Source organism: Solanum lycopersicum, chromosome 3 (assembly GCF_036512215.1).
Source record: "Solanum lycopersicum chromosome 3, SLM_r2.1".
NCBI lineage: Eukaryota > Viridiplantae > Streptophyta > Magnoliopsida > Solanales > Solanaceae > Solanum > Solanum lycopersicum.
The window spans coordinates 12,166,201-12,186,611 of NC_090802.1; the positions used below are offsets into that span (position 1 = coordinate 12,166,201).

Sequence of the window (20,411 nt, forward strand, 5' to 3'; positions counted from 1 at the left end):
CCACTTAATTTTTTAGTAATACTCAAGAAGAAACTTATAATTATTTTTAAAAGAATTAAACAGATAAAATCAATTGAAAAAGGGTTTGAAGTTCAAATGTAAATTCCGAGAAGGTGTTAGGCTCTCAGGAGTCGTTTGGTACAATAAGGATCAATGTAGGCATTAGCAATGCAGGAATTAGTAATGCAGGGATTAGAAATGCAGAGATTATTTTTTATCCAATGTTTGGTTTATTGCTTAATTCAAATCTTGTGTTTGGCTTAAAACTCCTAAAAAATAATTTTTTTCCAATTTTACCCTTGAATTATTATGTTATCTATTTCATGTAATTACCATATCTATTACATTTACAACTTGAATATGATAATTCACTTGAGGAAACCTCAAGTCATAAATGAGAAGGCGTTTTTTTAAGTATCCCGACCAATGTGTACCTCCCTCTTCTATTATGAAAACAAGAAAATATAAAATAAACTAAAGTTCAAGAGTCTAACAATAATCAAGGGCCTAACCAAATAATCCAGAGTCTAACCTCAAAAATGAGGTTTTTCGAACTATTTATAAAAAAAAAACCTAATTACATAAGGACTCTATTTGCTGGAAATCTGTCAAAACGCGGCTGGGTCGACGGACCTCGCGATGGATCGTCGTGGTCACGACGGACCGTCATGGACTCCGTCGTCCCATACTTGTGCAATTTCTTCTGCTGCTCTCTTCATTATCCTCGACGGCAGATATGACGGATCGTCACAGGCACAACGGTCCGTCGAGGGTCTCCGTTCCAAAACACTTAAACTCTTGAAATTTGGGTATTGGGACTACGTCTCTGAACTTCATGACGAACCAGCAGGACGGACCGTCATGGATACGACGGTCCGTCACTTATAAAAAAAATCATGCTCACTTATATCATCTTGACTTTGAAGTGAAGAACAACAACGGAAAAGAACGAACAAAGTACAACACAAAAGAAGGAATATACATATCCAACATCCATTCACAACAGATTTCACATTTCAGTATATGCTAAGAAAAGGAGAACCGAAAATCATGTACATCAATTGACAAAAGCAAGTCAAATAAACACATTTACATGCATCATTTTGAGTTTATCACAAGCTACACAACGTGTTTCCATAGATTCTAGTTACACAAACGCTACCGTCCTCGTGTCCGTCTTACGCTAATCATTTTCAATATAGGACATAATTCGAGGTATCAAAAAGTGACAGTACACTCAAATATTTAAGGGTCTTCAATTAGCAAAACTAGCAAAATGAACTTTCCACTTATCTTGAAGTCTACCATACTTCAAAGTTTATCATTGATCATTTTAAAAATCATAGTTTGACGCTCAAGTTCGCCCATGCGTATAAATAATTCCATCTTTTTGGCATCATCACAAAGAATCATTGTTGCTTTGATGCATTGCTCTGTGCAGTACAACTCAAACATAGGGGATTCAATGATGGAATAAATTTGATCACTAAGATCAGATTGGTCACGATTTCCAATCTTGTCAATCAAGGCACCCATTCGTTTGTCTTGGCTGTCAGTAAAGTTTTTTAAAACCCCAACCATACCCTTAAGAAATATCTCAGAATCATTCTCCGGGATCTCTTTTCTTTTCTTTCATTTCTCCTTTTCATTGACATTAGACGACCTTTTGGTATACTCACCTTGTTTATTGGTTTGTTGAGATCCATCTTCTTCAGCTTCAAATGCTTTAGAACTTTCATTTTGAGATGCTTCAGCAAATGTAGTAGCTCCAGTAGCATTTCCAGCTTCTCCCTTAGTCACATTAGGTCTATGACTAGAACCAGCTTCTTCATCGCCATCAAGATCAATAGGAAATCCCAAACTCATATCGTTAAACATTATGGAGGATTGACTCCTTTGAATATCCTCAACAGCATCTAATGGGCCTTCTGCAAATTCCACTGTTGCTCTATACTTGCCAAAGATTTCCTCCCAATCCACAAACATCGGCCATTTTTTCGTATTCATGTTTTTGGCATTTGGATAAACCTAGAAAACAATCACAAAATAAAACAAAGAAACATAGTATAACTCAGTTAATAACTCTTTCAGAACACATATATAAATACATAACTATAATCATGAACAACTAAAAATCTCTCGCTATATTTGGGTTGACACTAATGCAAGAACACTTATACTAATAATAACTTTAATAAAGTATTAATTACCTTTAGGAAGTCATCCCAAAATTTGTGATCATCAACTGTTATAGCTCCATCATTATATTGAAATCCCAATCCACTTCGGCTGTTTTGGCATAGCTATACTTGCGTAATATTTCTTCCAATATCTTATTTTAGATAAGACATGTGGTTCACCTTTTAATCCGTTGTTAGGATGATAATAACATTCTAATTCCTTTAGGTATCCAGGCTTGAAGGTTCCATTATCACCTCTCCAACCATTAACCTAACTTTTTTAATCCATTCATAAGAGTTCGTTCTTCTGCTGCAATCCATGTCCTTCTAGTCGGAGGAGTTGAATTTCTTGATCTTTTTGATGTGTGGGAAGATGTTTTACTGCTCATTTGGATTTTATATTCTTGTGGAATAGATTATAAAAATGAATAGGAAGAAAATAATAATGATAATAACAATAATGCACACATAGAATAGTTGAACAAATCTATAACCTTGTCATGAAATCAAGAACTGTTTCTAGAAAACTTTATATATAAAAAAAAATGTTGGAGAAACTGATATATTCAAAAAGCATTAGGCTCTCCATATTAGAAGCTTAAAAGATATTGCATTCAATAGGTGTTCATGCATGTAGACATTATCAATTTGTTCCTTTCTCTAATTACCATCTTCATGGTTGCTGCAAATCAAAGATAGGAAGAACAATACTAATTCTTTACTATACATATGCATACTCATCATTTAGTTTTCATTTCCTCTATCAACTTTCAGAAATTATAATCCGCACTAGTGTTGCAGGGTTCTTTTAGTTTTAGGAGATTGAGATTTTAAAATAAAGTCAAATTTTACCTATTAGAGGAAGTGATGAAGAGTAATAATAATTATAACATATTAAGAAAATCACAAATTGCATAAAAACAGATTCCAAAAGTTATAAAAAGGATTCAAGATTCCTAATTAACTAGTATAAAATCTAAAACATAAAGGCTAACCTTAAAGCCCAAGATAGCTAAATTCATCGCAGAAAAAAAAAACTTAACACGTCATCACAGATTAGATCTTGCATTCCATATTGATTGAGCCAACTCATCCCTCCAAGTGGTCCACTCTTCAGGCGATTCAACAAGATCAATATGTTCAGGTTGATTCTCAACTTGTTCTTCCATATCCATGCCTAAAGGATCCACATCCATCTCTCTACGGATGTAGTTGTGAATTAAACAACAAGCACTTATAATTCTGTTAAGAACTTTAACAGAGTACCACGAAGAACTCCTAAGAATTCTCCAACGCCCTTTCAAGAGACCAAACGCCCTTTCGATAACATTACAAGCCCTAGCATGCTTCATATTAAAAAGTTCTTCTCGACATCGAGGTGGGGGGTTGTCACCTTGCCAATCCCTTAATCAATATCTATATCCTCGGTAAGGTGAAAGAAAACCTTTTCCATTTGTATATCCTCCATCACATAAATAATAATTACCTATAATATAAACATAAAATTTAGTTACTTTTCTATTATTTTCATGTACAGTTACCTTCTCAAAAAATTAAATACATCATTCTTTTTGTGTTCTTATATGCATATGTACATGGCATACCTCGGGAATTTTTAAACCATTATGCCGCACTACAGCGTCTCGTAATACACGACCATCAGCAGATTCTTCCCAACCAGGTAACACATAAGTAAAATTGAGATTTCTATCACAAACTCCCAATACATTAGTAGCTATATCTCCCTTCCTTGTCCTGTATCTTGGTTTGTACACAGATGGAACTCTAATGTGAATGTAAGTACCATCTAGTGCACCTAAACAACCCTATAAAAAATATAGAGTTACCTCGTACTAGAACGAATTCTTAGTAAATTACATTATTCAATCATAAACAAATACTAAAATTAATCTCACCTACCTTAAACCATTTCCATCGATCTTCAATCTCATTTTCAAGGATCGGTTTAGGATTGACAAGGCACAGTGGAGTTATTTTGAGTATAGCTCTCAAGCACTCATTAAAAGCTTGACTTACGCTCCATCCAGATCTAATATAATCGACTTTGATAGATCTATTCTTCTCGTGACGAGCCAAGATGTTTCAGAACATTGCTAGCTTTTCACTTCTTGACATATACTTACCATCAGTCAAACCTCCGACATGCTTAGTTAATAGAACTAAGCATTTATAATACAATTTAAGTGAGAAACCTCCGTATGTGCATTTCTATCCATTCTTAACTTGTCAATACATACAATATCACTATCATTTATGATACAATTTAAGTGAGAAATTACTTTTGGTATTCGGACACTCATACGGTACCTAATCTCATGCACATTTCTGTATTGCCTTGTTAGTGAATGACCATGAATATCCATAAAAAGGCAAATAAGGACTACAAGAAATTGTTGGCACATTATCTCCTCAAGAATAACATAATCAGTACTCGAAAGACGTTGAAGATCCATAATAACACCTAAGTTTTTCATAAAAATTAGACAAAATCAATACACACAATAGGAACAGAAACCTTTAAATTTTAAGCATAAATACTAATGGTGACGATGTTGTTCAGAAATTTTCAACCCACAAAATACTAATTAATTTGCAAGGACATTTCAATTCACCTACTTACAACCATTTGGGACAAGAACAAAAGAAAAGAAGAGAAGAAAAAAGTTCAAACCTGTATAAACCTTATACAGCTAATAGTGATGATGTTATTCAGAAATTAACCCTACACTTATGCCTTCTCCATAGCCAAAGACGATAAAAGACCGCGAAAGAAAAAGGAAAGGCGCCAAAAAGTAGAGAAGCGTGAATTATATACCAATTCTAAAGGATATATAGAGAAATTGAGGGGCAATTCAGTCATTTCATTTCCTTGTCCAAGTATTAGTAAACCTTGGATTAGTAATCCCTAGGTATTCTTGGTATTAGATAAGACCACATATGATGTATTAACTTATCCATGTATTAGGTATGTTTGAGTTGAATTGGGTAACCAAAAATTGTATTAGGGGGGTTAAATTATAATCCAAGGACTATTTTAATTAATAAATCCTACCAAACGGCTCCTCAGAATGTCCGCTAACATGCGGTTGGTTAACCGGCGATTTAAATGACTTTTGACTAATTTGAAAATAATAATAATAATAATAATAATAATAATAATAATAATAATAATAGTAATAGTAATAATAATAATAACAACAATAATAATTATTAAAAAAATAGTAATGAATATTCACTTTTAAAGAGAAGGGAAATAAACTAAAAGAAAAAATTTAAAGTATTTCAACCCAATGTTACAAAATAACTAAAGTAAAATAAAACTAGACTTATAAATAAAAATATAAAATTTTAAATTTGAACATAAAAAAAGGCATGACTATTTTTTGGGAATTAATTTAGTTTAACACCAAAGTACAAATAAAATGGTTAGTTAATACAACCAAATAATAAACAAGAGCAAAACAAAGCATATTAAAATTTGGGCTCTTTACCCAAATTCCAAATCAGATGGGCTTTTGACCCAAGTCCTGTTCTAAATCTAAAAGTGGGTCTGCTGATAGGTTTCAGCCCAATTTTGCTCCTAAAAATACTGCTGTATACAATGGATGTATGTTGCTTCATATGGACGGTATATTAGCCCATTTTCTATGTATTGAACCGTATAACAAATATATGCATTAAAATTTGACCCCTGCAACCTATGTTTTGATTTTTGCGACCTGTATACGAATATACTCCATATGTATTAGTTGTATATAAAATGTGTATAGCAGGTATACAGCTCATCTTTGAGATTTTGGAGGCTTGCATTAGCTTCGCTTTCGCCCCCGAACATCAAAGGCTGACTCGATACAACTCAAGGATATGCGAGATTGGAGTCCTTATGACTCGTTCAAAGGTGTTTATGCAAGAAAAATAACACGATTAAGATTAAAATGATTAATTAATGAACTTGATAAAATAACCAAGAACCATTTAAACAAAATAGGTGACAATAAATTTAAATCAAGTTGCGGTGACAATATTGTAAGGTGTTACATGTTAGTTAGTGGAGCTTGATTAATTTTAGGCTTTCCTATTTATTCTCTATTTTAGGCTTTCCTATTTATTCTCTGTAACCAAAAATACTCTAATTTATTAATATAAATATACCTCACCGCCGTGGAAGTTTACTCATGGGGTGTTACCACGAAGTATTGGGTTTTCTCTTTCTCTCTCTAGATCTCTCATCTCTTTCTCTTGAAAGTTCTTGTGTTCTTTATTCATCTAGTTTTTGTGCGTGAATTCGATCCTAACAAGTGTTATCAGAGCTAAGGAGATTCAACACGATCACAGAAGATGGATAGTTCGAAGCTTGGAATCAAGAAGTTTGATGGATCCGATTTCAGTTTCTAGAAGATGCAAATCGAAGATTATCTATATCAGAAAGATCTTCACGAACCGTTGACCGGGGTGAAGCCGAAATCCATGACGGAGGAGAAGTGGAAACTCAAGGATCGTCAGGCTCTAGGGTTGATCTGGTTGACTTTGTCAAGAAACGTGGCGTTCAACATCGTGAAGGAGAAGACTATGTCCGGTCTATTGAAGGCACTGTCAAACGTGTACGAAAAACCATCGGCTATGAACAAGGTATATTTGATGCGTAGATTGTTCAATTTACAGATGTCTGAAACTAGATCTGTTTCTGATGATATAAACGAGTTCAATATGATTGTGAGTCAACTCAATTCTGTGGATATTGATTTCAAAGATGAAATTAAGGCGTTGATTTTGATGTCATCTCTGCCAGAGTCTTGAGATACTGTTGTTGCTGCGATTTGCAGTTCCCATGGATCTGAGAAACTAAAGTTTGATGAAATCTGTGATGTTGTTCTTAGCGAAAGTATTCGCAAACGAGAAGTGGGAGATTCATCGGGCAGTGCTTTCAACGTTGATCGAAGGGGGAGAAGTAAGACGAAAGGTCAAAATCAACATGGTCGATCAAAATCAAAGAATCGAGGAAAATCACTGAACAGATCAAACGTGACTTGCTGGAACTATGGAGAAAAAGGGCACTTTCGGACGAACTGTACAAAGACAAAGAAGAAACAGAATCAGAAATTTGGAGATGACAATGATTTTGTAAATTCAGCAGAGGACATTGGGGATGCTCTAATCCTTAGTGTGAACAGCCCGGTTGAATCATGGATTTTGGATTCTGGTGCATCTTTCCATTCGTCTCTAAGCAAGGAGTTGTTCCAAAATTTCAAATCTGGAAATTTTGGAAAGGTATATCTTGCTGACAACAAAGCCTTAGAGATTGAAGGAATGGGGGATGTTTGCATAAAGACCACCTCGGGTAACCAGTTGACATTGGAGGATGTCAGATATATTCCTGGGATCAAGAAAAATCTGATCTCTGTTGATTAGTTGGATAGCACGGGATATGCAGCAGAGTTTGGGAAAGGTTCGTGGAAGATCGTGAAAGGTGCTATGGTAGTAGCTCGTGGCACCAAATCTGGAACCTTGTACACCACTGCAGGGTGTATAAACATGGTCGTTGTTGCTGGAGGTGCTTCCGGTTCATGTCTGTGGCATAATAGACTTGGACACATGAGTATTAAAGGAATGAAGATGCTGGTTGCAAAAAGAGCATAAGAGGGTCTGAAGTCTGTTGATATGGGTCTTTGCGAGAGCTGTGTTATGGGCAAACAGAAAAGAGTAAGATTCACAAAGGCTCCTAGAGAGCCAAAGAAAGTGCGGTTGGAAATGGTCCATACAGATGTTTGTGGACCATCTCCAGTATCATCACTTGGAGGATCCAGATTCTATGTTACCTTCATTGATGATTTCAACATGAAGGTATGGGTTTACTTCTTGAAGCATAAGTCAGATGTGTTTGAAACTTTCAAGAAGTGGAAAGCTGAAGTTGAGAATTAGACCGGTTTGAAAGTCAAATGCCTAAGGTCTGACAGTGGAGGAGAGTGTGACAAATCAGAGTTCAAGGCATTCTGTGCAACTGAGGGAATCAGATTGATGAGAACAGTTCCTGGTAAGGCAAGGCAAAATGGGATTGCTGAGAAGATGAACAGAACATTGAATGAGCGTGCAAGGAGTATGAGGATACACTGTGGGCTGCCCAAAACACTTTGGGTAGATGCTGTGAGCACAGCTGCATACTTGATCAACAGGGGACCATCAGTTCCTTTAGGGTTCAAGATTCCAGAGGAGGTGTGGATAGGAAAAGAACTCAAGTACTCACACTTGAGGACTTTTGGTTGCACTGCTTATGTTCATGTTGATCCAAAAAAGAGAGACAAGCGTGATGCTAAGGCTGTGAAGTGTTACTTCATAGGATATGGTTCTGATTTGTTTGGTTATAGATTTTGGGATGACAAGAACAGAAAGATCCTGAGACATTGTGACGTGACATTTGATGAGTCTGTCCTATACAAGGACAGAGAGTAGATGGTTCTACAGATTACAAAGCAAGTGGGAGTTGAGGTTGAGTTGGAGAAGAGTAACCCTAGAGATGTCGAAGCAGATACTCAACCAACTCCTACTAAAGAATTTGAAGTGGAGCAAGTTACACCTGAGCAGGTGTTAAGGAGATCATCCAGATCCATCAGAGCACCAGATAGGTATTCACCTTCATTACACTATCTATTGCTGACTGATGAGGGGGAACCAGAGTCTTTTGATGAGGCCCTACAGGTGGAGGATTCGATCAAGTGGGAGCAAGCCATGGATGATGAGATGAGGTCACTTGAGAAGAACGACACATGGGTGTTGACTGAGCTACCTGCAGGGAAGAGAGTTTTGCTGAACAAGTGGGTGTTCAGAATCAAGACTGAACCAGATGGCAAAAGAAGGTTCAAGGCTCGTTTAGTTGTTAAAGGATATTCACAAAGGAAAGGTATTGATTATGCTGAAATATTCTCTCCTGTTGTGAAGTTAACCTCTATTCGAATTCTGTTGAGTGTTGTTGCATTTGCATCTAGAGCAAATGGATGTAAAAACATCATTTTTACATGGAGATCTGGACAAAGAGATCTATATGCAGCAACCGGAAGGATTTGTGGTTCCAGGCAAGGCATACATGGTGTACAAGCTCACCAGGAGCTTGTATGGACTAAAGCAAGCACCAAGGTAGTAGTACAAGAAGTTTGACTCCTTCATGACCAAGAGTGGATTCTGCAAAGCTGAAAAGGATACTTGTTGTTACTTCAAGAAATACACTGATTCATATGTCTTTCTACTCTTGTATGTTGATGATATGTTGATTGCAGGATCTAGTATGAGGGAGATTAACAATCTGAATACAAGGTTGTCTGCAGCATTTGAGATGAAAGATTTGGGTCCAGCAAGACAGATTTTAGGGATGAAGATTTCTCGGGATAGATCTGCTGACACTTTAAATCTATCTCAGGAGTTGTACATTGAGAAGGTGCTGAGCAGATTTAGGGTTAATGATGCTAAACCCAGGACTACTCCATTGGCAAATCACTTTAAATTGTCAAAGGAGCAGTCACCCAAGACTGCCGAGGAGCGTGATCACATAGCACTAGTTCCATATTCTTCAGCAGTTGGTAGTTTGATGTATGTTATGGTCTGCACTAGACCTGATATAGCACATGCAGTGGGAGTTGTTAGTAGGTACATGGCAAACCCTAGGAAAGAGCATTGGGAAGCTGTGAAGTGGCTTCTGAGATATCTGAGAGGTACATCCAGTAGTTCACTTTGTTTTGGCAAAGGCAAGGTGACTGTATAGGGTTTTGTGGATGCTGATCTTGGTGGGGATGTTAACTCGAGCAAGAGTACATCCGGGTACATTTACACCATAGGTGGAACAGCAGTGAGTTGGATGTCTAGGCTTTAGAAGTGTGTTTCTCTTTCATCTACTGAAGCTGAGTATGTGGCAATAGCTGAAGCTGGGAAAGAGATGATATGGCTGGCAGATTATCTTTAGGAATTGGGCAAGAAGCAAAGCGAGAAGATTCTTTACTCAGATAGCCAGAGTGTCATACAGTTGGTGAAAAATCCAGTCTATCATTCGAAGACAAAACACATCAGAAGGCGATACCATTTCACTCGCAGGGCAGTGGAGGATGGTGATATGTGCTTGAAGAAGATAGAGGGTGTAAAGAACCCGGCAGACATGTTGACAAAATGTGTTGATGTTGGGAAACTGAGGTTATGTAAAACCTCGGTTGGTCTTCTATATTTGTTTATATAGATGTTGCGGTGCGGTAAAGATGTTGATGATGAAGAGATTTTTTTGAGAATGTATTTTTTGGATGACTGAGTCAGTCTCCAAGTGGGAGAATTGTTAGGTAGTGGAGCCTGATTAATTTTAGGCTTTCCTATTTATTCTCTATTTTAGGCTTTCCTATTTATTCTCTATTTATTCTCTGTAACCAAAAATACTCTGATTTATTGTTATAAATATACCTCACCGCCGTGGAAGTTTACTCACGGGGTGTTACCACGAAATATTGGGTTTTATCTTTCTCTCTCTCTAGATATCTCATCTCTTTCTCTTAAAAGTTCTTGTGTTCTTCATTCATCTAGTGTGTGTGCATGAATTCGATCCTAACATTACATGATAGTGATACATAAAAAAGGAGACAAACATACTACCCCTCCAATTTGTGAAAATAAAATCACTGTTAAAACACAAAACTTAGCACATTTCAAAGAGTAAACTATATGAGAATGCATTTTTCATTAAATATTTTCAAACATATCTTAACAAGAGTTTCTTAACACATGGACATGCAAAGGACACATTTCATCAACTCAAACAATTATGCTATAGTCGAATAATAAATTGTGAAGTGGTAGCATACACCAAACTAGTCAGCAAAGCATAATTTGAAACACAACAGGAAAAAATTAAATCCAAGAAAATTGATCAAATTGTTGCCAATATTTACATGCCAACACTTTGAGAAAAAGACTACTACATAAAGCATATGTTTAAAGTAGAGAAATCACCATAAACACAAAGATAATTTGAATCAAGTCATTCTACAACTTTAAACATATAAAGACTAACTATCATATCAATTATTTAAAGCCAACATTCTGTAACTTAAGACAAGAATCATTATTTAATATGATAAGGAAACCAAAGAAAAACACCAACTTAAACCAATATTTGTATCCTATTAAGCAGTGAAATCTCATACTAAGAAAAATAATAAACAACGAAAAGAGAAGTAACAAAGCTTAAATTAGCCAATTTATTAATCCATTTCATACTTGAAGTTTCACTAATCTAGACAAAACATGAAAATTTAACAAAATCAATACAAACTTGGCTACATAATGGCAACGATATAGTAAGGAATATCATAAAGGCATTTACACTGATGCTAGAGATCGAATTTGATACTTTCGATATGCAAATGAGAAGCTAAATCACAATGAAATCCATAATGGACTAAATGTAGAGTTAAACCACTAAACAACAGTAAATCAAATTTATCAAAGATTCATACTCTGTTCAAGTTTTGAAACAATGGAAGCTTTGATTACAACTAGTAAAGATTAGAATTAGAGTAGAGAAGACAACTTGTATAATGCAAAACTTGAATGATTCTATTTCATCAGTAAAGTATATATACAGATTAATTGGAAGCTTCTGGACTATTACACTTTGAGCTAACTAACTATACATATTGAATACACGTGATAACTAACTCTCTAACTAATTCTATAACTAACTATGTGAGTTGAGTTGTACAATGCAATATAATACTTAATACCCCCCTCAAGTTGGAGGTGAAGATAACACTGCCAACTTGTCAAGGATAGAAGAGTGCTTGATTCCTATTAAGGCTTTCTTCAATATGTCAGCCAACTGGTTTTATGTAGCAATATGATGCAATGAGATAAGTCCTTGTTGTAAGACATGTCTCACAAAATGACAGTCTACCTCAATATGTTTAGTTCTTTCGTGAAAAACAGGATTCTTGGTTATGTGTAGGGCAGACTGGCTATCATAAAAGACTGAAATAAGCTTTGGATAGGGAACACCTAATTCAGTAAGCAGTCGACTTAGCCAAACTAATTCACCTACTACTTTCCTGAGTGATCTGTATGCAGCCTCTGCTGATGATAAGGAGATGGTTTCTTGCTTCTTTGACTTCCAGCTAATTGGACTGCCCCTAAGCAAAACAATAAATCCACTCACAGACTTTCTGGAATCTGGACATGAGGCTCAATCTGAATCACAGTAGCCCTTCAGAGAAAAATCTACATCATTGGACAAAAACAAACCCAATGTAGGATCAGACTTCATGTATCTTAGAAGGTGAAAAGCAGCCTGCAAATGTGGCTCTCTAGGGTCCTTCATGAACTGGCTTAGGTGTTGAACACTATAAGCAATATCCAACCTTGTGTTTGTAATGAAGTTAAGTTTTCCAAATAACTTTCTGTAGTAAGTACTATCACTTAGAATTGGACCTTCCTTAGCTCTCAGCTTTGTATTGAGATCAAGAGGGGAAGATAGGGAGGTCAGATGTAAACAATCATACTCCTTTAGTAAATCAAGTACAAATTTTCTCTGTGAGACAATAATTCCCTGATCTGTGTGAAGCACCTCCATCCCCAAGAAATAGTGAAGTAATCCCAATTCCTTAATCTTGAACTAGTTGTTTAGATAAACTTTCAAGTCTGCTATCTCATCAACATCTGTACCTGTAAGGACTATATCATCAACATACACAGCCACATAAACTGCTGAAGTTGATGTCTTCTTGTAAAATAGAGAATAATCATACATAGAGTGAGCATATCCCCTAGAACATAAAGCTACAGTGAGCTTAGCATACCATTGCCTATTGGCCTGCTTGAGTCCATAAAGGGACTTGTTTAACTTGTATACCAAATTAGGAGACTGGACTGCAAGTCCAGGTGGTACTTCCATGTACACTTCCTCATGTAGATCAACATGAAGGAAGGCATTATTTATGTCCAACTGATACATAGTCCACCCTTGATTAACTGTTGTGATCAATAAGGCCCTGACTATGGCCATTTTCACTACAGGTGAGAAAGTCTCAGTATAATCAATGCCTGCTTGCTATGTATAACCTTTGACAACAAGTCTAGCATTGAGTCTTTCTATTTTACCATCTGCTTTGTGTTTTACCTTGTAGATCCACCTGCAGCCTATAGCTTTCTTCCCAAAGGGAAGTGGAACTAAATCCCAAGTGTGATTTGAGTGAAACGCGTCAAACTCTTGTGTCATGGCAACCTGCCATGCAGGATCAATGACAGATTCTTCATATGAAGTTGGTTCCCTGTCAATGCAAACATTTCTAACAATATCTTGACTAGCAGGAATCAAAGCACTATGAGCCAAGTGGTGGTGATTAGAGAAAAGAGACTGAAGGGAAGAGGTGGTGTTTAAGGTTTGAGAAACAGGTGGTTTAAGTGGAGGTATAGAGTGAACATAATCATTCATATGTTTTGGAGGTTTGTGACATCTTGTGGATCTTCTAGGCTCAGTTTGTGGGAGAACACAAGGTTGGTTAACAATTAATGGTGCAAAATATATAGATGGGGAAGGCATGGATGTAGTGGGGTTAGGTGACAAGTCAAAAGCAGCATTAGGACCATTTGAACTATTTAGAGTGTCTTGTGTGCCATTCTTATCAAAATCATCCAAAATATCAATGAAATGAGGTGACTGCAACAATGAAATAGGTGAACCGGTTGTATTTGAAAGGGAGTCATTAAAAGGAAAAATGTTTTCATGAAAAACAACATCTCTGGATACATGTATTTTACCTGTGGACATATTTAGAACTTTTTACCCTTTTGTCTCATGAGGATATCCAATGAATATATGAGGAGTAGTTCTTGGTTCAAACTAAGCTCTATGAGGTATGGGTACAGTAGGATAAGAAATGCATCCAAAACTTGTCATGTGTGAATAGAGGGGTTTTCTGTAATATAGAATTTCATAGGGACATTTTTTGTTCAACACAGTGGATGGGAGCCTATTTATTATATAAGTTGCACAAAGAATGCATTCTCCCCAATATTTAATAGGTAGTTTTGACTGAAACAACAATGCTCTATCAGTTTCAAGAAGGTGTCTGTGCTTTCTCTCTACCACACCATTTTGTTGTAGTATGTAAGAACAAGTTTTCTGGTGAACTATACCTTTTTTTTTTTGAAAAAAATGGTAGCCTCTGTATTGATAAATTCCAGAACATTGTCTATTCTGACTTTCTTGACACTGGTTTCAAATTGATTTTCTATCATAGTAATAAAGGTTTTGAGAGTTTGTAAAGCATTGCTCTTAGTAAACTTAACAATTAAGTCCAAGTAGACCTACTAAAATCATCCACAATGGTCATGAAATACTTAAAGTGGTTATGTATTGGTGTATGGTAAGGCCCCCACAAGTCAACATGAAGCAATTAAAAAGTGTGTGATGTTAGTGCGGTTCTTGGTTTAAAAGGTAGTCTTTCTTGTCTTGCCATAGGGCAAATGGAACACATAAAAGGCTTTTTGGCTGAGAATTTGACAGGGATGGAGGAAATATCTCTCATTTTGACAAAAGGTACATGCCCCAATCTGTTATGCCACACATATATGATTTTTAGCACATGGTTGAGAATTAAAAACACAAGATTTTGGACAGGAGATAGAATTATATGCATGAGAGTTAAATGTCAAACATGAATTTTTCTTATTGAGAATAGGAGTACATTGCTTGTTATCTAAAGACTGAATAGACTTTCTATTACTATAGTTATTACAGGAATTACATGGAATTACACTACATTCTGAAACATTGGAAGAGTTCTTCAAACAACTTGGACACAGAAAGTAGAGACCCTCTTCTGCACTACCAATCACCAAAGGCTTCTTCATTGAAGGGGCCTGCATGAAACAAGAATTTTTGGTGAAACTAACAGTGTATTTTGAGTGTGCATTCAAAGTATGAATAGAGATCAAGTTATATTTAAAATATGGCACATACAAAACTTTATCTAAATTGATCATGGGTCCTAATGTCACACTACCAACTTGGGTCACCTTAACTTTGTATCCATTAGGCAAGGCAACTAACAAAGGATATGGTAAAAATGTGATGTCATGTAGTAGAGATATATTGAAAGTCATGTGGTTTGAGGCTCCCGAGTCCAATATCCATGAGTCAGATTTGTTTTTGAAACAATTACATGACAGTTTTCCAAAATCAATATAGGAAGTGCAAACTATGATACCTGCAAAATCAGTTGTTGGTCCATTAGCAAGGTTTGGATTGGCGTTAGATCCTTCATTCTCATTTTCCTTGTGGAATTGCTGAAGCATGCCTTGACAATTACCATATTGGTCTTTGGTAAGGCTCACATTATACATTTCTTCATCTGATCTTCTCCCAGAGGTAAAATCTGGTGTGCAATTAGCATTTTCTACAATATTATTGCCAGATTCCATGTTGTTCCTTTGATTTCCCTTGCGAAAATTATTAGGCCTTGAAATTGGATTGTTTCTCTGATTTGGATTTGAACTAATTGGATATCCATGGAGTTGATAACACTTCTCAGCAAGATGATCAGTCTTGTTCCAGTAAGTGCAGAATTTGTCCTTGTATTGAAGCTGAGAATGACCATATGAGTTATTAGGAGCATAGTTTGTTTTGTAGGACGAAGAAGGCTTGGCATTTGATGAAGAAGGCCTGACATTTGATGAAGAAGGCCTGATGTTCCAAGCATGTAAAGCAGTAGATTCTATATTAAAATGGTTAGAAGATTTGATTTCCCTTTGGTGTTCATCTTGGACTAACAGAGAAAAAGCCTGAGCCATGGTAGGCAGCGGATTTATAATAAGTATGCTCCCACGAATAACTGTGTACATCTCGTTCAGTCCCATGAGAAATTGGATTAACCTTCTATCTTGTTCTGCTTTGTGAGTAAGTGCCTTTGCTCCGCAAGTGCAACTGCAAGTGCACTGAGCTTTGGCATTCAAAGTACTGATCTCTTCCCATAACTTCTTCAATTTGGTGTAATAACCTGTGATATCAAGAGATCCCTGGGACAAGTCGTTAATCTCTCTTTGATCTGGTACAATTTCGCACCATTTGTTTGCTCATATCGATCTTCCAGTTCTTTCCATAATTCTGTAAAATCCTGAACATACTCAACACTATCAGTAATTTCTTTAGATAGTGAATTCAGGATCCAAGAGGTAACAATATCATCACATCTCTCCCATTGTTTGTTTGATGAATCATTGGATTGAGGGCGTGGGCAATCCCCATTAATGAATCCCAACTTGTTATTCACTGAAAGTGATCTCAGAACACTACGCCTCCACGAACGAAAACCAATTCTAGTAAATTGAACTGGTACAAGCATTGCTCCGGGGTTATCAGATGGATGTATATAGAAAGGATGATTGGAGTCAATTGTGTTGTTGGTAGAACCACCAGATTGACCAGAACTTGTAGTATCCACCATAGATGAACAGAAACACTTCCAGTAAATTGAATAGAGAAGAAGAAGAGGAAAAATGCAAGAAACAATTTACGCAATTGCAGATCAGATTGCAACTACGCAGTTGCAGATCAAATAGAGTACCTCAGATCGAGATTACTCTGATACCATATCAACGATTCATACTCTGTTCAAGCATTGAAATAATGGAAGCTTTGATTACAACTAGTAAAGAATTAGAATTAGTGTAAAGACGACAACTTGTAGAATGCAAAAGTTGAATGATTCTATTTCATCAGTAAAATATATATACATATTAATTGGAAGCTTCTAGACTATTACACTTTGAGCTAACTAACTATACACATTGAATACATGTGATAACTAACTCTCTAACTATTTCTATAACTAACTATGTGAATTGAGCTGTACAATGCAATATAATACTTAATAAAATTAATAGAGAAAATTACAGCAGAAGCAAACCAGAGCTGAACTCAAATTTACAAACTAAACAAAATCTTGTCTAAGATAAATTAAAATATCCTAAATGGAGTTTACCTTTTCGAGAGCAGCTATTGGGACAAACAAGCTGAAACTAGCAATTCCACCACCAATTCCTTCACGAGTGCCCTCAAACTCAAATGAACTTGGGGAGTAATGGACGGATAGGGTGAAACTAAAGCTTGAAATAAATTATTTTCTCTACTATGTAGTGTACTTTGAATATATTCTTTGTATCAATTTTGTGCTAAGTTGTTCTCTTTTATCAGTGAAAAAAATTCATCCCCATCCCCCTACGATGAGGATGAAAGGAGGTTTATATAGAGGTTGAAAATGAGGGGAAAATAGAATGGATTTTTGGATGAACTCTCAACTCAAAATTCGAATTCTTCAGGATAAGGTTAGGGAGATGTGATTCGTACTAATCCTCAACGGAACTTTGAAGGGAGCTGTTCGATTTGGGAGTAAGGATGCTCGAAGAAGGAGATGGGGACACGTTGGATGATTCTCCGACGTTCTCTATACGGGACAAAAGAAAAGAGGAGAGAACGATGTAGTTCGGGTTCACATTGCTTCGCTTCTACTCTTTGAGAAAGAAAGATCGCAGAGTATTAAAGGAATTGGGTTGGGATTCTTTTGGCATTGGGCTTAAAATTGAGTAATGGACTGATTGGGATAATGGAAATGGGCTGCTAAAAAGTGATAAAGAGAAGGCCCAGAACTTCGTCTTGATGGGTTTAAGATGTCGAGGAGAAATTGTAATTAAACAATAAAGAAATTCAACTAAAACTTGAAAAACGAATTAACATAAATTAATTAATGAGCCTCTTAATTTAACGAAGTAAAATAACAAAGTAATTAATTTTTAAAAAATATAACTATTATATAACTAAAATAATTTAAAAATATTTAACTAAAACAAAATTTTTTAGACGATTTCTGAATAATCATAAAAGATACTAATTATATACACAATTATGTAAGTCATATATTTTATCTAGAAATTATAAAAAGTTGACAAAACTAATTAAAATAACTTGCAAACTATTTTTTTAATTATTTTTTTGAAACTTTATAAAACTAATTATTTTAAATCGTTTGAAACTGAAAAGAATCGAAATGATTAGTTTTTATTGTGGAGGTCCAAAATTGGGTGTCAACACTCATCACCTGGAAGCAACCATACATGAATTGTATTGATTCTTGGATAGACTTAATGGACGATCCACACAATACATTAGATTTATAACACTCCTCTTTGGATGTCCGTAGATTATATGCCTCATTAACACCTTACTTGGAAAAAAACCCCGTGGGAAAAATTCTAGTGAAAGAAAAAGAGTACACATATATTTTGATACGCAATATTTGTTGCCTCATTAAAAACCTTCCCAGGAAAATCAAGTAGGACAAAACCTCGATTAAGGGAAAAAGAGTGCAACACGTATTATACTCCCCCTGATTAAATCATCACTAATTTCTTGCGACGATGTCTCCAATCTTGCACATCATCTTCTCAACTATTGACATTGACAATGTCTTTGTGATCAAATCACATTCACTAAGTTTTCCATCATTAAATTCATCCTGATATATCATTTTCTGATTTTATGAATATGACGAGGCTTTGAGCTTAGCCAAATTTGAATATCATTCTACTCATCAAGACATCGTTGTTGCAAGTACATTGCTCATTCGATTTGTTCACATCAATAATTATCTTGTGGACACTTTTATTTGCAGTTGGTTATCTTCGTACATTGTGATTGGTATATTCTTTTTCAAAGAAAAATCACACATTTCCTGAATATGGTGTGTCATTGTTCTTAACCGGACACTCTCAACTTACTTCATAGAGCAATATTATTTTTGCATGTAGGCTACAAATGATTGCTTCATTGATCGCCAAGATATACTTGTGTCTCCACATGTAATTAATAGCATGTTTGAGACCAAGCTTTATGCATATCAGAAAAATATTCTGCATCTGCATAACTAATCAGTTCTGACTTGATTACCTCGAAATAGAATTAACCCATGTCTATGGTTCTTCAAGGATATTCAAGTATGCGCTTAACACCATTTCAATGTCCTTTTGTTAGGGAGGAACTGAATCTTGTCAGTTTACTGCTACAAAATACATATTTGGTCAAGTATTGTTAGGAAGATGTATTAGTGCCTTGATTGCACTAAGATATGGATTTTCATCACCAAGAAGCCTTTCATCCTTCTTTTGAGATCAAACTGAATCATCATTTATATCAAGCGATCTCATAATCATTGGGGTACTCAATGAATGTAATTTATCCATATAGTAATTGCATCAAAACATTTTTGTGTATGTTGATCGATAGAAAAATATTTCATTCGTCAAATTCTCAATCTTAGGTCAAGACAAATTTTTGTCTTTCCAGAATCTTTTCATTTTAGATCCCCTTCTCAAACACTCAATAGCTTTTAAAAGAACCTTAAGAGTGTTAGTAATTTCAAGTCATCAACATACACAATTTATAACAAATTCAGACCATGACTTTTTCATAAAAATTCGAGGACAAATAAGGTCATTCTTTTTGTACATTTTTCTTCCTTGATTATTTTAATCCATAGATTCTTGAAGCTTTACTGAAAAAATTTCCTTCAAACTTTTATATCCTTCAGACACCTCGATTGCTTCAAGGATTTTCATATAACCTTCATTGTCTAGCTAGACAGGACAATTATTTATTGTATGCATTAAAGTTTTTCATATGTTGCCAGATGAAAACAAACTTCATTTTATCCACCATAGGAGAACTCATCTCCAACAATGTCATGATTTTTGCGACAAACCTTTTATGCCCCAAATCACAAGCCGTACTTGATATCTTACAGTTATAATATCGCTTAATAATTTATTTGTACTCCATTGAAATTATACCTTGATTCATGAACTATCAGTCCAATACATTATTTTTCTAAGTGAAACAAAACATACTTGATTTATGCATTTTACTTGGCCAATCATTTATCTGTCCACACTCTATGACATATTTGAATTCAAGATCATCGTCACAATTTATATCATTGAGTGCTACCTCATATGAAAGATACCATCGACGGTTATTTGATATCGATTCCAACAAGGCATAAATTATCGAGATCTCTTCATTTTTCAGGTAACTGAACCTTTGCCAAGGTTTTATGAAGTGTTATGTCAATGTGCTCTTTTATAACACTTGCCTCATTATCATGACCTTATTGATTATTTGCTTCTCTCCTTCTTCAA

General features: G+C 35.5%; 1 protein-coding gene and 1 pseudogene across 1 annotated transcript; both read right to left on the reverse strand.

Moving 5' to 3' along the window:
• Positions 1 to 1,311: 1,311 nt before the first annotated feature.
• Positions 1,312 to 3,376, reverse strand: LOC138347406 (uncharacterized; annotated as a pseudogene).
• A 9,458-nt stretch (positions 3,377 to 12,834) lies between these two features.
• On the reverse strand, positions 12,835 to 16,666 carry LOC138347407 (uncharacterized). Its single transcript, XM_069295704.1, has 5 exons — positions 16,285 to 16,666; positions 15,240 to 16,219; positions 14,979 to 15,083; positions 13,320 to 13,878; positions 12,835 to 13,229 (listed from the first exon to the last, which is right to left on the reverse strand). Exons 1-5 carry the CDS (start codon positions 16,664 to 16,666, stop codon positions 12,835 to 12,837), a joined length of 2,421 nt encoding a protein of 806 aa, XP_069151805.1.
• Positions 16,667 to 20,411: the final 3,745 nt, after the last annotated feature.

Excerpts from the sequence above, each read along its gene's own strand:
- LOC138347407 (XM_069295704.1), bottom strand. The coding sequence starts at position 16,666 with ATGGTGGATACTACAAGTTCTGGTCAATCTGGTGGTTCTACCAACAAC. Across the intron at positions 15,084-15,239 it reads CTAATGGATACAAAGTTAAG|GCCCCTTCAATGAAGAAGCC; the intron begins GTGACCCAAGTT and ends TGTTTCATGCAG. Across the intron at positions 13,879-14,978 it reads CCAATGTTTCAGAATGTAGT|TCACCTCATTTCATTGATAT; the intron begins GTAATTCCATGT and ends TCATTGTTGCAG.